General features: G+C 48.0%; 1 protein-coding gene and 1 long non-coding RNA gene across 7 annotated transcripts in view; one reads left to right on the top strand and one right to left on the bottom strand.

Annotated features, from left to right (window-relative positions):
* LOC146809372 (voltage-gated potassium channel KCNC1-like) overlaps positions 1 to 17,241 on the bottom strand; it is a 631,507-nt gene extending 614,266 nt beyond the window's left edge. For all 5 annotated transcript variants that reach the window (XR_014966411.1, XR_014966410.1, XM_085616189.1 and 2 more), the window contains exon 1: positions 16,407 to 17,241. Coding sequence is in view for 3 of the 5 variants with exons in the window: in XM_085616189.1 (XP_085472315.1) it covers positions 16,407 to 17,003 (597 nt within the window). In the remaining 2 variants the exon portion in view is untranslated. The remainder of the gene's footprint in view (positions 1 to 16,406) is intronic.
* A 55-nt stretch (positions 17,242 to 17,296) lies between these two features.
* The window catches only part of LOC146809371 (uncharacterized), a 372,329-nt gene continuing 370,097 nt past the window's right edge, over positions 17,297 to 19,528 (top strand). For both annotated transcript variants that reach the window (XR_014966414.1, XR_014966413.1), the window contains exons 1-2: positions 17,297 to 17,430; positions 17,531 to 17,640. This is a non-coding gene — a long non-coding RNA (uncharacterized LOC146809371). The remainder of the gene's footprint in view (positions 17,431 to 17,530; positions 17,641 to 19,528) is intronic.

Genomic DNA, 19,528 nt, shown 5'->3' with positions numbered 1-19,528 from the left:
GTGTTACGCCCCTGGGGCGTGTGGCCCCTGCATCGTGGGGACATCAGCACGCATAAGCATCTTGGTGGTGTGCAGATTCACCTGTGGCCTGCTTCGTCGATTGTGCCGCATCACTCTTGTGCGACACGCCAACTGCATGCTCATTGTATGTGGTGTCCAATTCACAGGTTGTGGCCCTTGGTGATGAGCGCATAACCATTGGTATTGCCTTATTCTACCACGTGAGGCATTGCTGAAGTTGCGCCTGTGTGTGTGACCATAATTGCCTGATGCGACCAGTATCAACACACACCAGGTGCTGTGTCTCATTTTCAGAGCGGTATGGAATTTGCAACTCTTCGTTGTGTATGACCGGAACGGTCTGGCGCGACGCATATCAACGCACACCAGATGTTGTGCCCGGATTGCCTGAGTCCAACACTGATCAACGTGTACCTTGTCCTTCCCAGAGGCTCGCCTGCTTCACTCCCCATTCATCAATTGTTCCTTGTTTGGCCCTCAGTGTGGCAGACCAACTGCCCTCTCCTCACCCAGCCCCTGATGGCATTGTGTTGCCAGGTAGTATTACCCGGCTCTGGCTTGGGTAGGGAGAGTGACTAACTGGGTTGAAGGAAGTCTTCTGTGAGTTATCAGAAGGTGATCAAGATACTGAGTGACCCCTCTATGCAGCAAAGAACCCGGCTGGCGCTGGAAGACCCTGTGGAACCCTTTTGAGTGACCGACTGTTGCCCTTGGCAAGTTTCTGCTCTGCATCCTGTGGGTGAACATCCCAAGTGGGTGCCAAGCCCCCATTTGCCGACGGCCTTCTAATTAGGCCTGCTGCCAACCCCCACCTTCTCCCCTGGGACCCTGACTAAGCGTGACTTCAGCCGCGTGCAGCCTAGTATCTGGGTGGGGGGGGGGGGGGTGATTATCTTTTATTTGTGGGAGTGGGACAGTCATGGTGAACCAGAGGGTGGAGTGAGGCTTGGGCCACAGGGTCTGAATTGGGCTATCAATTGACATGTTGGGTATCAGGGCACTGTATTAGGGTGCTTAGTGCGTATGTGTGCAAGCGCATTCTGTACAGACCTGCCTGCAGAGTGAGTGTGTGTAGGTGTGACAGTCTGCGGACCGCCTGTGATTCACAACACTGGCCAATGGTGTTGCTTTGCACGTTGAATTCTTGCCAGAAGAAAACTATGGTTAACATTGGTTTTACCTGCGCAGCCTCGGCCCACGGTGCTGGTAAAAAGTGTAATAATTTGTTGTATGTACATATTTCTGATATTGTTGACGCGCTTTTCATCGAACCGGACTTCACAGAGCACCACTCACTTTTTCCTCAATCCCTGCCCCTGGAGTATTGCATGGAGCACTATCCCTTCTTACTCCTCCAACTTTCTTTCCCGACACTCAGTCGGCAGCCACAAGGTTTTACTGAGCAGACAAAACACCTTGAGTGTCCTCGGCCAAATGCATGGCACCAATGTACGAGGGTGGCCTCAGCACAGCAGACCTCCACCAGTACTATTGGGCAGCCCCGATGGTCCCAATTGGAGACTGGCTCTTTGGAGACTGCATGACCCAATTTACCACTTGGAACTCACACTATTGAAAAACTGGGGTGTACTTGATTTACTCTATGGTACCCGCCTCCCCACCTCTCTACCCCAGATATCTCCTATTCCCTGTCTCCAATTAAATGGCTGGGGAAGCTCACTGCCCTCTTGCTACTATGGAGGGGTACCTGGCTAAAACATGTGCCACGCCTGAGGGTTTCTGTGGGTGGGACCTCATTAGAATCTCCTCATTAGGGAACCTACCATATAGTATCCGTTAATCACCTTAAAACCGACTTTGAGATACACTTCACTCAATTTTTTTTAAATACTTGCAAGTGAGACATGCTTTAGAGGCTCACAGAGACACTCTAGGAGTAGTCCCAGACTTCAACCCTCTGGAGACAAAGCTGGCATTAGACCCACTAAATCGTGAAGTTATCTCACAATTGTACAACTCCCTGGTACTCAACGTGCCTGACCCCCTGGTGGTCGTGCTGCCCGGGAGGTGGGTAAAAAACATTGGAGACCTGGACGATGATGACTGGCTTGAGGCCTGGATGGCCCATCCCAGCTACCCTGAGACTAATTTAGTTCAAATAGTTTCAACGCCCATATTACAGTGCAGACCATCCGTGGAGAATGGGGAAAGCCAAATCACCGAACTGCTGCTGCTGTGGTGACCCGAGAGGTTCCTGCTATCACATCATGTGGGCTTGTCTGCGCATTGCTAAATACTGGACAACTCTCCACACCAGATTAACAGGTATTCCTCCAGATCACTGAGTGCCTAGACTTAAAAACCGCTCTGCTGAGGATAATACAGGGCTGGGCACACACTAGATACTAGGGTCTCTTTATGGGGCTAGGTTGCCTCAGTGCATAGAGAGACATTGGTAAGAGCCGGTAATCTCCAGATCCCCTTTGATGACTTTATGGGAGACCGGGATAAACTTTTGCTGCAGAGCCAAGAAGGAGATTTATAAATGGAGGGGCTGCCTCTAAGCACCAGCAGATATGGGGCCCGTGGTCATCCAGGTCGACGTCGTGGATGACTAGTCTTTATATATACAGTACTTACATGAATCGATGCAAACTTGAGCAAAGCGGCAATGCACAATTGTTTTGCACCACTAAATGTACTTTAAAAAATAGTAAGAGCATGGAACCTCGAGATGAAATGCGATATCCTTTAAATGTATGAGAGGAGGTATTTTATAACATATTAATAGATGGTCACACTATCATCCAACCCACAGCCCCTTAAATCTTTGGTGTCTTGCCTTTTCGTGGGAAAGAGATAGTAAATTTGCAGATATGAAGAATAAAAGCAGAATCTGTAGTGTGAATTTAAACAGACCAAAATCAGTTTATTGCTAAATGAAATTAGAATCGGTTTATTGAAAGTCAGATTAAAAACTGCTGTAGATCAGAATATGCAAAAACATTTAGGCATTATATCTTTCCTGTAATGACTTTCACCATGTAAAAAAATTAATATGTTGCAATATTTATCTTCTGTACTGATCATTTTAGGAAAAACAGATCAGAAGAAGGAAGCAATAGTTTCTGTTAGCTAAACTGCAGCTGCAGTTATGTTCCATAACCTGCTTTCCGCTTGGCTGATAGCTCTGGCAGTAGGCATTATGACATCACAGCTCAACTGTAGTAAGTTGTTATAGTTGAGAAGCAACATCCTTTTCTTACTACATTTGACTAGAGATATCAAATGCGACAATAATAAGCACTTTAGGAACTGTCTTTTATACAGGGATTGCAGCCTCAGATGTATCAGAGAGGGAAGCAAGAGTGGGAAACCAACTCTAAAACCCTTACCTACTACAGCAATCCGTGAGGATCCATGTGAAATATTAGAGACAATAAGGATTCATTGCTCTACTGGCTTTAACAGTGCAGTAACAATACACCCTCACAGGCCTATTGGCTTTAACATATGAGTTGTGCAATAAGGTAGCCAGGACTACTGCATGTGTCATTCATTTTCATAATAATAAGATTAGGCCTATAGCCTCTGACATTAATTTTACCAATGAACACATCACACCTATAGTCTTTGCCATTGGTTTGTCACCGTACCCAAACTTGTCCTACTGCTGTAGTTCGTAAAAGCTTTCCACAAATCAACTACTGGTATAGTCGTGAAATAACAAATATGTACAAAAATATAGTTGGCATAACCCTATACAACCCTTCCTAAAAAGGCATAAAAATATATCCAAAGTGCAAATGGTCTTCTTCTAGGGTTTGTCACGGGGGTAAACAATACCAAAGCCCTGGTCTACCATGGGAATCTGTAAGATTACCTGTAACAAGTTTTCAAGCTTTAGCACAGTGTGATGACAATCTACCCTTTATCCCTATCGGTTTTAAAATATGCTTTTCAGAATAAAAAGTCAGGCCTACATTCTTGATCAATGTCCTGTCATCATAACCAACTCAGTCCAGCTGTATTGAGCAAAGTATTTTCCATGTCACAAACAACAAGTAAACTACAAGCACTTTTTTTCAGCTGAAGCAAACAACCTCTGCATAGTCTAAATATTTACTCAAGGACATGGCCAGAGTCAAAACCCGTCTTTCAGAAGTACTTCTTCTTAAGCCCTTTTTCTGTTTTAGGTGTGCTGTCAACCCAGACCTAATATACTGAACAGACAAAAACAGAGGGTCCAGAAAAGAGATACACTGTGAATCACCAAAGAAAAGATCCACAGACAAAGGAGAGGGTCCCAATCCGATGTACCTTATCCGCTCACTTCTCCAATAGTGATCAGTGAACCATTCACTAGTGAAAGTTGTGGAACTCATATACAATGGTCCCTATTGATGAAAAGCTGAGTAGATAACCCGCAGTTAGAGACATTGTGCATCATGAAGTCAAGCTGCAGAGTAAGGGCTGGGGGGAGGGGCGGCTACAGTAGAGCCCAGGTACAGTATGCACCACTGAAGATGAGGGAGTTACGCACAATAAAATGAGAAATAAATTAGCAGAGCTATAGAAGTAGCAGCTGATGTTTCATTTGTGTTGTGCTGGGAAAACAGCATAGACACAGACGACAGTAGTTTGCAACATTACAAGACGTAATGGCATGGTTACTTATCAGTAATCTTCATTCTTCTAAGTCCTATGCTTCCTTGCCACAGCCCTTACAGTTCAAGAATCCTCTTCCTGATGACAGAACCTTTCTCCAAGCTAAAGTAAATTATTCCCACACCATGACGGCTTCCACTCTATGTCACTTCTTTTAAGGTCATAAAAACAGAATCCTTCCATCCCCACTTCCTGTATTCCCAAGTTGTCCATCCCTCTTGAAGCCGAATCCACAATGGAGAAGTGAAGGATGGGAAACCTGGACTGTGGTGAGGAAGACCAGGGCGCAGAGTAATGAAAAATACTGCCAAGTAACGGGCCCATTACTTGCTCGTCGGTCTTCCTTGCCTCAGTCCTTACAGGTTGTGTTTATACCCAAGTCAACAATTGGCTTCAAGTAATGGATGCCAATGACTCCAACCCGGCACACACACAGAACTGTTTATTCACTTCTTCTTACTCTGCCACTCGATCCAAAACTCTGAGCTAAATGTTGAGGAACGACTACACCCCACGCCTCCAAATGTAGCCTGTAATGTTTCGTAAGTATATGGGTGTAGACCAGTCTGCGGCATTACATGTTTCCATTTTTGATCCCCCATTCAAAACCGTCCAAGATGTTGGCCCATCTCATCAACCTTCCCTGAACTTGGTTGACACTGACCCTCCTTGTCTCTCATATGCTAGCACAATAGATTGCCTCAGCCAGTTGTGCAGTGGTAGAGTCGATGACCCCAACCAATGCAAACAAACATCTAATTTACGAAAAGATTTTGTTCTGAGCAAGTAAACTTCCAATAATCTTCTCACGTCGAGCAAATGGAGAAACTCCTCTTCAGGAGAAGATGGATTCGAAAAATACTGAGATAACACCAGATCAAAAGAGCAGTGAAAAGCTGAAGGAACCTTAGAATCAAAATCAGTACTTGGGAGTAACCCTACATTGTCTGTGTAGAATGTTTAAAAAGGTTTTGAACTTAACAGGGTGCCCACCTCCCCTATTCTTCTGCCTGAAGAAATAGCCACTAGAAATACAAATTTTGAAGGCAAAAAACTGGGGTCCACCTTATAGAATACCCCAAAAGGCTCTTTCTGTAACGCCTGCAAAACCATAGACAAATCCCACAAAGGGACTGGTGAATGAATAACAGGCCTTTTTAGGATGCTCCTCGGTACTCTAGTGACCCACGGCACTAAATGCACTGAAGGACAATTTCTGAAGGCTCCCATAGTGCCATTGCAAACTTAAGATTGGGACTGTCAAACCCAACAGTAAGCCACCACTTAAAAAGAATAAAACTAATACAGGATCCCCTGAGACAGAATTGACCTTCTTCTCCTCACACCATTTCTCAAAATGTCTCCAGTGCCAGGAGAAGGATTTTAATGATGCAGGATGGTGAGGCTGCTGAATAAGCATTAGTACAACAGTCGAGCAACACATCGCCTGAGGGTTCACCCTCTCAAATGCCAGACCCCCAACTGGAAGCAAGCTAAGGACCCCTGTGGAAAAGGGATACCTCTCAAAGGGTATGGTTCCAGTGGAAGAGTCCAGCACTTCCTTAATGCTAACTGAACATGTAAAGGAAATCATGGATGGCACCACCACCCTGGAACCACCAAAATCATGTTTGCTTGGTCCTCCCGAGGTTTCTTGAGAACACTCAGAATGAGAGATACAGGAGAAAAAGCATGCATCAAAACCTCTGCCACAAAAAAGAACAAAACAACACCCTGCAGGGCCCCTGTGGTGAATGGTCTGGGGATCAGAAGAGCAAATTGGAGGTGTCTTCTTCTAGTAGCAGAACCTAAAGTACTTCTGGGAAGCTTATCAAACTGGTATGTGTAAATATGCATTTAACAGGTCCAAAGTCACAAGGAAATCTAATTTTCTCAGGTAAGCCAAGATCTTTTGCAGCAATATCATTTTGATCTTTATGTGAGGGATGTGCTTGCTGACATCTTTCAAATCCAGGACAGGCCTGTAGTCGACCAATGCCTTTTGTGCGAGGAACAGGACTGAGTAAAACCGTTTCCCGGTCTGAGAGAGTGGGACTCGGGCAACTGCTAATTTCTCTATCGATTTGTGTATTCCCTCCAACAAAGCACAGCTTTTCTGTGGATTCCTTGGGAGAGGCAACTCTTGAAAATAATCACCAGGAATATCCTAACAAACAATCCGATGCCCTGCTCAAATATTGTCCAGGACCCTTACTTGTTTGTTATCGACAATGACCATTTGTCTACAAAATATCTCAATCTTCCCCATACTGAAAGTTGGTGATCCTGAAAGGCACAGTCATGCCTTGGAAGGGGGCGGAATAGGAGTGGACACTGCAGTAGCCATGTCGCCAGCAGGGACTTCCTGACCTCATCTCTTTCAAAAGGGCTGATTTGTTCCTTTCACCAGAAATGCTGTGCCACAGGCTCTTTTAGACATTAAAAAAACTTCCCCTTGAATGTAAGTTTAATTGGGCCATTGATTTTCTGCCCTCCATGGATTTCCTCACCAGCATCTCACGCTGCGAAATGAAAAGCTTTGAACGCAAATAGGGGAGGAGCCACAACAAATTCTTTTATGAGAGGTTTCAGGTTTCCATGCCCTCATTTATAATTGTCTCCTGGTCACTACTGCTGAACCTACTATTGCTTCTGCTGCACCAAGGGAATCATAGGAGATATTGAACCTGCTGCTCCATCACTGACAGCTTGGCTGGAAAATCTGTCCCTTAGTTAACCTGTTAAGCCAGTTTTGTAGACATTCTTCAGCAAGGATTGAAAGGTGTGATTGGTATATGTGGATGCACAAATTGCTGCTGCATATGCCTTGTTGACTGCTAGGTCCACCCTTTTTTATATATTGGATCCGGCAGTGAGAAAACCTCTACCATAATTGTGCATTGGGAGGAAAGCCTGGCCATTTAAGAATTTACTTTGAGTATCAAAGGAAATTCCTCTGCACCCCTGAATACGGTACTTCCGGAATACAAAGTGTGGAAAGGTATTCCAGCCCCCTCTTTCTGCAGGTCCTGGTCAGGGTCAGACCACTCCACATAAGGACGTTTAGGAGGCAACAAGCCTTATCTGGCCCTAAAGGCAGCTGAAACTGCCTGCTCTATCATGTTCTTTTTGTCACACAAAGTCGAAATCCAAGCCTGGCCATTTAAGAATTCACTTTGAGTATCAAAGGAAATTCCTCTGCACCCCTGAATACGGTACTTCCGGAATACAAAGTGTGGAAAGGTATTCCAGCCCCCTCTTTCTGCAGGTCCTGGTCAGGGTCAGACCACTCCACATAAGGACGTTTAGGAGGCAACAAGCCTTATCTGGCCCTAAAGGCAGCTGAAACTGCCTGCTCTATCATGTTCTTTTTGTCACACAAAGTCGAAATCTAAGCCTGGCCATTTAAGAATTCACTTTGAGTATCAAAGGAAATTCCTCTGCACCCCTGAATACGGTACTTCCGGAATACAAAGTGTGGAAAGGTATTCCAGCCCCCTCTTTCTGCAGGTCCTGGTCAGGGTCAGACCACTCCACATAAGGACGTTTAGGAGGCAACAAGCCTTATCTGGCCCTAAAGGCAGCTGAAACTGCCTGCTCTATCATCGTCTTTTTGTCACACAAAGTCGAAATCTGCGACATTAAAGATTCCTCTAGTTCATCACAAGAGGCGTCAGCCGCCATGTTCTTTCTCTTGTCCATCTTTATTGCTATCACGGCGTGCCTGTCTGCAGCAAGGGAACTTAAAGCAGGTTTACTTTAAATACGACCTACATGCGCGTCTCTCTTATTCAGACGGCGCTCGAATTGGACACGAACACCGGTGTATATGCACCCGAAACAGAGCCAGCATGGAGCGGCCCACAAACCGCCAGCATTTCAATGTTCTCCGGTCTTGTTGCCCTGTTGATCAAGTGCTAGAGTCGATTCGAACATTAGTATAAAACCCTGAGCGCAGTACCAGCTGGGTCAGCTATAACGTGCCGTGCCGTCTTTCACCTGTGCTCACTCTTGGCAATTTGCATTGGGAAAAGTTTCTGTCCACAGGAGGGCTCAACCTGCAAGAAATGGTGCACGGGAGAGGGACGGGGCAAGGATACAGAAGCACTATCCGAAGAGGGCTCCATATACTGCACTGGCAGGGCCATGTCATCCACACCTTATATTTGAAAAGAAAACGACTGCAGATAACGTGTACAGAGCCAGGCAGAGAAAGCGCTGCATAATGACTGGGAGCAAAACCGAGCGCTCACACCTAACTAGAGAACCATCAAACAAATGCAGTTGTACCTACGGAATAATAAGTCTTGTAGTTCTGACCAGATGTAGTCCTTGGACCTTCGAGTTAAGGCGCTAAGAGACAAGGGGCCACGGCACAAACAGACCCGAAAGGGTGCTTCTTAACAAGGACAGGGGCGCACAGCTTGCATTTTGCACAAAAGGTAGCTGCACAGGCCTAAACCCCAGAGCCAATGTGCACCACATAGCACCAAAGAGACAAGAGCCCCACGAAAGCACAGCTACGCGGTCCAGCTTCTGACGTATGTTCGTGCCCCTCAATGCTGAGACAGCATCACAAACACACACGAAAGGAACCCGGAGCTGAGACTATATTTTGCCACGCGCCGGGCTGCTTTCAAAAACACCTCCTGAAAAGGGCCTTTGGGTTAAGGTTGCCATTCACAGCAGGAGTAGAGGCCTGCAGAGAGGCTGCTGGGGACCTCCTGCACCCAGAACTTGTGAAAATGGACAAGGGGCCACCCCCACCCCCTCGCAGGCCCCGAAGACAGGTGCGGGCCGGTTGGTGACTGCGGCCTAACTGTGGCCGTATTGTTTGAATTTTCGTGGGAAGCTTTCCAGCGATTGGCAATGATGATAGCCTGAGAGCGGCGGGGTTACCTCGGCAGCTCGCAGGGGCAGAGGAGAGCTTCAAAGGCGTTAGTTTAGCCTATTGAGCACCTTACTGCCCGCCTGCCCCTGGGGACTGCCGGTGCACGCTGCTCTTAGATCCCACCACAGGAATTTCTTTTTCCCACTTTCCCATCCCTTTAGATTCAACAATCTTTTAGGGAAGGCGGTTAAGGAGTAATGTTTTTGACCTTGAAATCAAGGAGAGGGTGCTCTTTTTACCAAAGGGATGGAGCACCCGATAACTATCCAGTTAAAAGAAATGTTCCCTTTGGGTAGGACCTGTATTCGCCTGATCACTCTCAACAGTCTTTCATACTTGTACACCACACATAAAAGGACTCACCAATGATTAAGGCACTTATAAATCAACTGCTTATTTTAGTCAAAATATAGATATATTTTAATCACTAAAAAAGCTTTCCCAAATTTATATAATATACAATATATATTTGATCACATCATTAAAAACACATAAATTCATATATATTGAAATGCAATAATCTAAAAACACAACTCAAAAAGGAGACCTATAAAAAGACAATCCACTATGTCTTTAGTATGTTAGTTTGGCTTTGGATGTAGACAGCATAAAGCACGGGTCAGAATTCCCTGTCTGTAATTTGTTGCTGACTCTTCCAAATCTAACAACTTCTATTGTGGGCGTCAACGAGTTTCAGTGGCACATTCGCAATAGGACCACCTTCCTCAGGACCTTAGCTTTTTTTCTGTCCTTTACTTTAAAAAAGTGATCATATATCAACCTTGTTTCAAACCTACAGCATAAAGTAAAGAACAAAAAACAAAAATAAGCACATATATCACTACATCAGTGTTAAATTTCTTTTATACATATTTTGCACTATAGTATTTGGTCAATGCTGTTATTTTACCTGACACTCTCATTTGATTATAATCCAATTACTTCAATATATACATCTTCGGTTTATAAGTGCTTCAAACATTCAGCCATAGAGGACCAGAAACCACATTTGTTTACTCCCAATCGTAAAACTACATAGACCCACTTCATCTATACCACACTACTAGTCAACCAATTTTAATGTTTTTGACAACAAAACGGGTTGCCAACGTGGGGCATCACAGATCTAAGACCAGGCAGATTCGAGATGTTGTTGATTTTGAATAACCCGGGGCAGGGGTAACACGGTCACTAGTGAAGGGCTGGAGGCATCCACTACCGCAATTGTCCATGGCCCTAGAGGGTACCCCATGATATGCCCCATAGGTTTGGGAGAGGGGGTGGCTGTGCTAGGGGATCAAGGTATGGCCCAGTTGTTCAGGCTCATTCCCCGACTGGGTGCCAGGGGGTGTCCCTTCATTGGGTTGCTCTGGCATGGTTCTTTTTGGGGGTCAGATGCTGGATTGGCCCTAGCTCCCTCTATCTTGAGTGAGTGGAAAGTTCGCCTTGTAAACAATGCCACAAGGAGCCGTTAGGTGGTCAATCATGACTCCTAAGGGAGTGTGAGAATAAGTGGACAGGACATTGGTTGTGTTGGTAAAAGACTGTATCAATTTTGTATATATATGGAAATGTTATGAATTATGAAGACAACAGTTGAATTTTTAATGTCGTGTCTATGAAGTGTAATAAATACGGCCAGAGAATGGTGACATTTCTCTAACGCAAGTATACTTGTCTGTTGTGGCTTCATATGAAGGGTACGGCTGTATTTTGGGAGGGCAAACTCAGTCTTTTTCAGCACACCGGTCTCATACCAGTCCCTCACCTGTAACTACCAAGATACTGCTAGAGAACCTACCTATCACACACCTCGTGTAGCACACAAAGAATGCAGCACAGACTGTTAGAGTGCCTGCTGTTCACAAATCTCGAGGAGCACAGAAAGAGCAGGAGAGAAGCTGTAAGAGGCCTACTGGCCCATAGACCTCATGCAACACAGGAGGAGGGCTTCAAATCTGGTGCAAGGGGACCTACTGCTCTCAAGCCACACAGAGCTCAAGGAGCATAGAAAGACAGCTGCAGAGAGACTACTGGGGGAGGGCCACACCCAGACCTCGTGAAGAGAGTGACATAGATACTGCTAAAGAACCTGCTGCTCACATATCTCATGAACCTCATAGAGCTGCAAAGACTCTGCCAGTGGCATGATGCTCACAGACCACATGAAGTACAGAAATAAAGCTGCATAGACACTGCTGTGGGGCTTGTGGCGCAAAGAGCACATGGAGCGACGAGAGGCAGTTTCATATGCGCTGCTAGGGGCCTACTGCTCACAGACCTCATGCATTGCAGAAAGAAAGGTGTACAGACATTGCTAGGAGTCCGGCTGCTCACAGACTACATGCAATACAGAAGGAGAGGCTAAAATATGCTGCTAGGGAACCTTCTGATCACAGACCTCAAAGACCATGGAAGGTGACCCACAGAGGCTGGTAGGGGACCTGTTTCTCACAGACATTGTGGAGCACGCAAAGAAAGGTGCATGGTCCCGACCAGGGAACACGCTGCTCACAGACCTCACGGAGTGCGGACGGAGAGTTTCAGATGTGTTGCAAGGGTGCCTACTGCTCTCAGGCCTTATGCAGCACATAAAGAAATGTGAGTTGACATAATGAGGAGGCTTCCTGCTCACAGACTACATGCACCTTCGAAACAGAGCTACAGATATGCTGTTAGGGAACTTGCTGATCACATTCCATATTCAGAATGGAGAGAACTTTAGAGAAACTAGGTGATCTGCTGCTCACAGACTACAAATGACATCTAAAGAGAGCTGCCAGGGGGTATCTGTTCACAGACCCCAATGAGCATTGAAAAAGGACTACAGAGGAACTGCTCTGGAGCTATCTGCTAAAAAAAACCTAAGGTGCACGGGAAGAGAGCTGCATAGAAACTGCTAGGAAGCCTGCTGCTCATAGACTCAAAGAGCACGGACAGAGAGCTGCACAGACACTGTTAGGGGGCCAACTGCTCAAAGAACCAAGCAGTAGGGGGACTTAATAAGAAATAAACTGGTAGGAGGCCTGTTGCTCATAGATCACAAGGAGCATATATAGCTACAGAGAAACTGCAGCTTACAGATCCTGACGAAACATGGAAAGAGAGCTACAAAGAAACTGCTGGGGGGGCTGCTGCTCACAGGCCCCAAGGAACACGGAAACAGAGACTTCTGAGGGACCTCCTTCTAACAGCTTATGGAACACTCAAAGAAAAGTGAAAGACATGGCTAAAGGGGCTGCTGCTCAAAGAGCGCATGCAGCACCAAGAGAGCTGTAGAACAATTGCTAGGGGTGTGATGCTCCCAGGCCTACTCTCATACCTACTGCCACACACGGCATGCAGCATAAATGTAGACTTACAAAGATACCACTGGGGATCTACCCATACCAACTGCTCATTACGAGATGTACATGTAGTGTTCGGGGCCAATGCTTACATGCCCCGTTCAGCAATAACAACCACTGGAAAGGCCAACAGGTATGTGTTTAATGTGCTGATGCAACCAGAGTTAGCACATTAGAGTGAGACACGCAGGAGAGAGCCAGAGAACTGGATATAGAGGCCTTCAACTGTAAAATAGTCCATCGAGCAGTCCAATGCAAGCACTTGAGTGGAGGCAGAAGGATACATCTAAACATCCACCAGATTTGGGAATAGACAAATACTCCACCGAGCTGAGCTAAGACATGATCGACAAAGTTTTAAGCCAGTGGTTGAAAGAGGCTGATGAAAGCCAATGGTTGAAAGGGGCGGTCCCGAAGTCCTCTCTATGTATGTTAACAGCAGCAATATGTCTGCTCGCTCGACAGCTTCACTGTTAAAACCCAGATCTAAATACGAACCACATACCTTGAGTGGCATTAGGGAAGAGAGGTTTATATGCAGTGTTTTGAGGCCACTGCGTACATGCCACGTTCAGTACTAAATGAGAGGAATATCCCACGAACCTAGAAAGAAGGCCTGCACTGCCCTTCCGGTGGGTTATATACCCCGCGCATTGGGACAGGAGAGCTGCAATGTCTTAGGCAGGGGTCCTCGTGTATAATACAAACACACCATGCACAGAGGGGAGCTGCACTGTCCTTGGCAGAGGACCTTCGAGTAAGATATATACCCCATGCACCAGGGCAGTACGGGTCCACTGTCCTTGTGAGGGCCTTGTGTGAGGCAGATATCCCTTGCCCCTGAACTTCTGAAGGCAAGGGCCCGTCGTGTCATATCTGAACCCTGGGCACTGGATAGGAGAGATACACTGCCCTTGGCAGGAAACACTGAGGGAGGTAAGCTTCATGAACGCTGGCAGGGCCTCTATGTAAGATATATACACCATGCACTGGGACAGGACAGCTGCACTGCCATTCGAGCTGTGTATATCGTAGGCACCCTCGGAGAGCTAGTCACACTTGTGCAGGATCAGCAGTATAGATGTTTAAAAGATTACATTTTAATGTGAAATTCATCCCACCAGCCTTTGCCAGGATGCAGATACATAGACACCAGTACAACGCCTTGATTTACATAATACCATGGCCTCCTCACCAAATCCCCCCCTCCCCCTCTGCCAATCTCCGGACCCCCCCCCCGCCCCCATACATGGACTATATGGAACAGTCACTCGATCAAGTACGACACAGTATCCCCTCCGCCTGCCAGCCCATCAGAGGGTAGAAATGACTGTCCACACACACCTTGGTGTGACATCTAACCCATCAACGATCCCCCACATACATAATTTGCGCGCGCACACACACACAGAACCTTGGCGTTCGTTATTTAATGCACAGCCTTACGTTTGCAAGTGCAGAGGCGCAGAGGACTTTCGTGTCAGAGCTACAGCCATATAAAGGCATAGAGGACTTTGGGGTGAATCATCTACACACCAGCAGGTCCGTGTGCACAGATCTGCCCCGTATACCACTAGTCCCAGAGGAAGGGGCATATACAGCGAATGCGAAGCATCGTATGATGTATACCTTTGTACAACACTCCACAAGCATCCGCACTGGCAATACAACCTTGCTGTGGCATACCCTTCAAGCCTTCATCTGCAGCTGCACAAAAGCATGCCTGCACACCTCCTCGCCTGTAGCCACTTTCTACGAGCTCTACCTACTCCATCCCCATTAGCCACCATCCACCAGCCCCAAAGACAGACAAATGTACACATAAAACGGACCTTGATGTGAGCTCTACCCCATGCACAACTTTCTTGCTGCCCTAGTGGACAAATACACACTCAGGCAGAGACTTCGTGTTAGATCTACCTTCCATCTGCAGATGCATACACCAAGGGGACCTTGATTTGACATACACTACACGCATAACCCTTCCCCTGCAGAGGTTGGTTCACAGAGAGAGAGAGATTCTGCAGTAAGCTCTGCTACATGCACAACCTTCCACCTGCCATAAGGAATAGATGCGTAAACATAAACCACTCCAGTATGAGATCTACTGTATAAACAACCTTGCACTTGCAAATACCCAGAGGACATTGGTGTGAAATATACCCAATAAACAACCTCCCTCCTGCCCTGAGGGGCAGCAGATGCATACACACAAATGGCGTTCTTGTGAGATATTCCCCATGTACAACCTTTGGTCCTCGGATACACGTAAACAAAACACTATTGTGTGATTCCCCATGCAGAATAACTTGACCACAGATGCAAATACCCAGAGGACCTTGCAGTTAGGAATACCTCACGACAGCCCTTTGAATGCAGACGCATATACGCGATCTTGATGTGAGCTACACCTCATTTACAACCCTCCCTCCATCTGTGGTTTCATGTTCAGAGAGGACCATGCTATGAAATACCCCAAATGCCGACACTTCACCTGCAGATCACCCGACCTTGCTGTGAGCTGTATCTCATGCACTACCCTCGACTTGAAGATGCATGTACATACTCAGACCTTTGTGGTGAGATCTCCGCCACTCACAGCTGTCCACTTGCAGATGCATGTACATACTCAGACCCTTGTGGAGGGATCTCACCCACGCACAGATCTGCACTTGCAGATGCATGTACATACTCAGACCTTTGTGGTGAGATATTTCCCACGCACAGATCTGCACTTGCAGATGCATGTACATACCCAGACCCTTGTGGTGAGATCTCCCCACGCACAGCTGTCCACGTGCAAATACATGTACATAGTCAGGCCCTTATGGTGAGATCTCCCCTCCGAACTGATCGGCACTTGCAGATGCATGTATATAATCAGACCCTTGTGGTGAGGTCTCCCCCACGCACAGATGTTCACGTGCATATGCATGTACATACTCAGAACCTTTGTGGTGAGATCTCCCCCACGCACAGCTGTCCAACTGCAGGTGCATTTACATACTCAGACCCTTGTGGTGAGATCTCCCCCATGCACAGCTAACCACTTGGAGATGCATGTACATACTCAGACCCTTGTGGTGAGATCTCCCCACGCACAGATGTACACTTGCAGATGCACGTACATTGCATGTACATATTCAGACCCTTGTGGGGAGATCTCCCCCACGCACAGCTAACCACTTACAGATGCGTGCACATACTCAAACCCTTGTGGTGAGATCTCCCCACGCACAGATGTCCACTTGCAGATGCATGTACATACTCAGACACTGTTGGTGAGATCTCTCCCATGCACAGCTAGCCACTTACAGATGCATGTACATACCGGACGGTGCTGTAAGATCTCCCCCATGCATAACCTATCCCCTTCAGGCGCGTCTTCCCGGGGATGCTGCTGCAGGATCTCCCCATGCACCAGCATTCCCCTGCATATGCACGTCTTCAGATGCATGCTTGCTACAGGAAGTCCCCATGCCCCTCCCCACCAGGCTCCCATACCCTCTGGCACTCACCCGGGCGGCCTTGGACGAGTAGGGGTCTTCGAAGAGAGCCCAGACCTTGGGCTGCAGCCGCTTCCACCAGCCCAGCTGGCGGCCATCCTCTTGCAGGCAGAGCCGCTTGAGGTCGCCGTCTTCCTCCTCCTCGGGCTCGGGCGTTTCGAAGCTGTCCAGCGCCTCCTCTGCGTCGCGGTGCTGGCGGTAGTTCATCCAGCAGCACGCCTCCACGTCCGTCTCGTCGATGCCCCAGAAGGCCAGCTCCTCTTCGTAGAGAGGGCCGCACACATCAGCCGGGCAGTGCAGCTTGCCCGTGCGGTAGTAGTTGAGCACGTAAGCGAAGACGGACGGGTGGCGGTCGAAGAAGAACTCATCGACCTTGGGGTCGTAGTCGAAGTTACTGTGCGCATCGGGCTCCGTAAGCCAGGACAGCCGCGTGCCCGGCAGTGTCTTGAGGGTGCTGCGGTAGGTCTCGTGCCGCACGCCCCCCACATTGATGACAATCTTGTCGTTGTCCTCGTTGCGGCCCATATCTCCTTTCACACATGACTTGGAGCCCGGTTTGCTGCCAGACTTGCGCCCACGGAAGGAGGAGACGCAGACTGAGCTGATCATAGGGGCTCCCGGTGCCTGCACCACCGACCGATTTTTTTTTGGCACCGCCTCCTTTTTTCCCCTTTTCCCTGGTTGGTTCCTCTTCCCTTCTTTTACTATTTTTTTTCGCTTTTCTCTTTTTTTTCTCCTCCTCTTGTTTCTCCTCCCCCCGCCCCCCAGAAAAAAAATCCGCAAAGCTAAGATCGCGTATCCAGAGGGAAAGGGGGGCGCAAGCGGAGAGGGGGCACATCGAATCAGGTGCCCTCAAGCTGGAGGAGGCGTCATCCCTTGGTGGAGAGTGTCCCTGCACCCTCCTTCTCCGGGAGCACACACGCAATGCTCCGAGAGCCCTCCCTGCCAATGTGACACCTTTCCCTAAAAAAGAAAACACGAAAGAAGGGGGACTCAGCAGGTGTGGATGCTGCAGGAAGGATCCGGCTCTGATGGGGTAGGAGGAGGATGTTCCTTCTGTATTTTTAAATAAATTTCTAATCACAGACGCAGTTGTACACAATAAATCTCCGACTGTGCGGTGTCTGTGTCTGTAGATAACGCTGAGACGAGAAGGCTGAAGATGAGAGAGGACCCAACAGCACCGCAGCCGCCACAGAACAACGTGCACCGCAAAGCAGCCTCTGGAAGAGGGAGAGAAACCAAGGTCAGTATTAGAACATTATCCCATCTTCTCTCCCCACCGTGGTCAGACTCTTTCCTTCCTTTGCCACTTCCCCTGTTTTCTTTAACTCTACAGATTTCCGCCCAAACTAATCCCATTCGCTTCAGAGCGCCTGGATACCCTCACGAGTGATTAACGCGCTTTTAAAACACCGATGACATAAAACACCTTGGAGCTGACAATTTGCATATGTGTGTGTACTGAGCTTTTTTTGGTATTCTCGCATTATCTCCGGTCTCCCTTTCTGCAACCTCGTCAACCCCTTTTTTCCCACTACCCTGTCGGGTCCCGTGTTTGACTTGTATTAGGGAGGCTCGTCCTACGCGCTTCCCTTCTAGTCTTCCACGTCCATGTGGAGCCGCTGCCAGCAGAAGGCGCGGAGCCAGGAGACAGCGCGAGCGGCGGGACAGCCAACTATGCCGGGACTTGTTCAATTATGGCACGGACCGCACCGTGCGCTCCCACGGTGCGCCGTGCCTTCCATGAATCTGCGACCTTCCGGGGCTCCGGATCAAACCGCCCTCGTGTTTCCCGAAATCGGTGCAGTGCATGTACCCGTGCCCTCCAAGGGCGCTGATACCCCAACAATCTTCCGAAGCTCCGATATCCTTGCATCTCACGCAAGTCCACACCACATGGACTCCACACATCCCAAATATTGCCGGACACCCTTCATTGTTATATCGCCTTGTATTAAACATACACAAATGCACCCAACAATCAATTCCCCATACTCCAAAAGTCTCGCGTCCGAACTATACACGGTGCACCAGATACATCCACAGTCATGTACCCTCGTGATCCTGCACACCAACTAACTCCAGTACCACTATACCTCTGTAATCCATGAACCCCTGCTCCTCATCTACCCCGAGGTCCCCGATACCTTTGCATTCCATGTTCCCCTGTACTGGATCTATCCCTGGCACCCCAACTTCCTCCTGCACCCTGATATCCAAATATTTAGGTGTTCCCTCCGATGTATGTGCCCTTGCAATCCAGCAACTCCACTCCAATACCCCCATAACCGCGCAGCAACCCCAGTAACCGTGGTACCCCATCATGTGCTCCATTTTTCTATATCTCCTGCAACTCCTGCCACACGTCTTGTAGCCTCATACCGCCGATGTAACTCTTCGATTTCATGCTACACTCCATATATCTATCCCAAGGCCAAGAGTGTTCCCTACACCCCCATACTTGCGATACTCCGGAAGCCCCTTCACCCACCTCCCCTTGAGACCACAGCAGCCCCTGTAACCGCGCTTCTTGAACTGCTGATCCTCGTCACTTCATATATTGATGCGCTGGTGTCCCCATAGCCCCGTGTATCCTCGATGACCCAGTGCATCACTGCATCAGTCAAAGGGCATGTACCGTCCTCTCACCCTGTGCACCCTGCACCCACTCTACTTCGGATGCACCCCGATGGTCCCAAAAACCCATGTACACCTCCATCGACGTATCACTATGACCCTATGCACTCCCATACCTCTGCAGTTAACCCACGCTAGCTAGCACAGCTGCATGTCCCGGGCCGGCCCCATGAATCACCAGCATTCCCTGTATCCTCAGCGGCCATACCCCTGCCCCCACTCCCGCAGCCATGCACCCTCTCTAACCCACAGTTCACTGTACACATGGTGACCCTGGACAGTTCTGTACTCTGGTATTAGGCGCCCATGTATGGATCTCGCGTGTACCATATGTGCCCGTAGTGCATCATTTATCACTAATCATCCTTACCTCTCCTGCCCACGTTCTATTCTACTCCATGTGCAAGTCGCACCGACGTGGCCATTTGATTTCTCTCCGCACCATCTACCCCTTCTAGCCTGGTAGTAACTTGGTATGTTGAACCCCCTCCCAC

Source organism: Triturus cristatus, chromosome 7, assembly GCF_964204655.1.
Source record: "Triturus cristatus chromosome 7, aTriCri1.1, whole genome shotgun sequence".
Lineage (NCBI taxonomy): Eukaryota > Metazoa > Chordata > Amphibia > Caudata > Salamandridae > Triturus > Triturus cristatus.
This window is presented reverse-complemented; position numbering and strand designations above follow the sequence as displayed.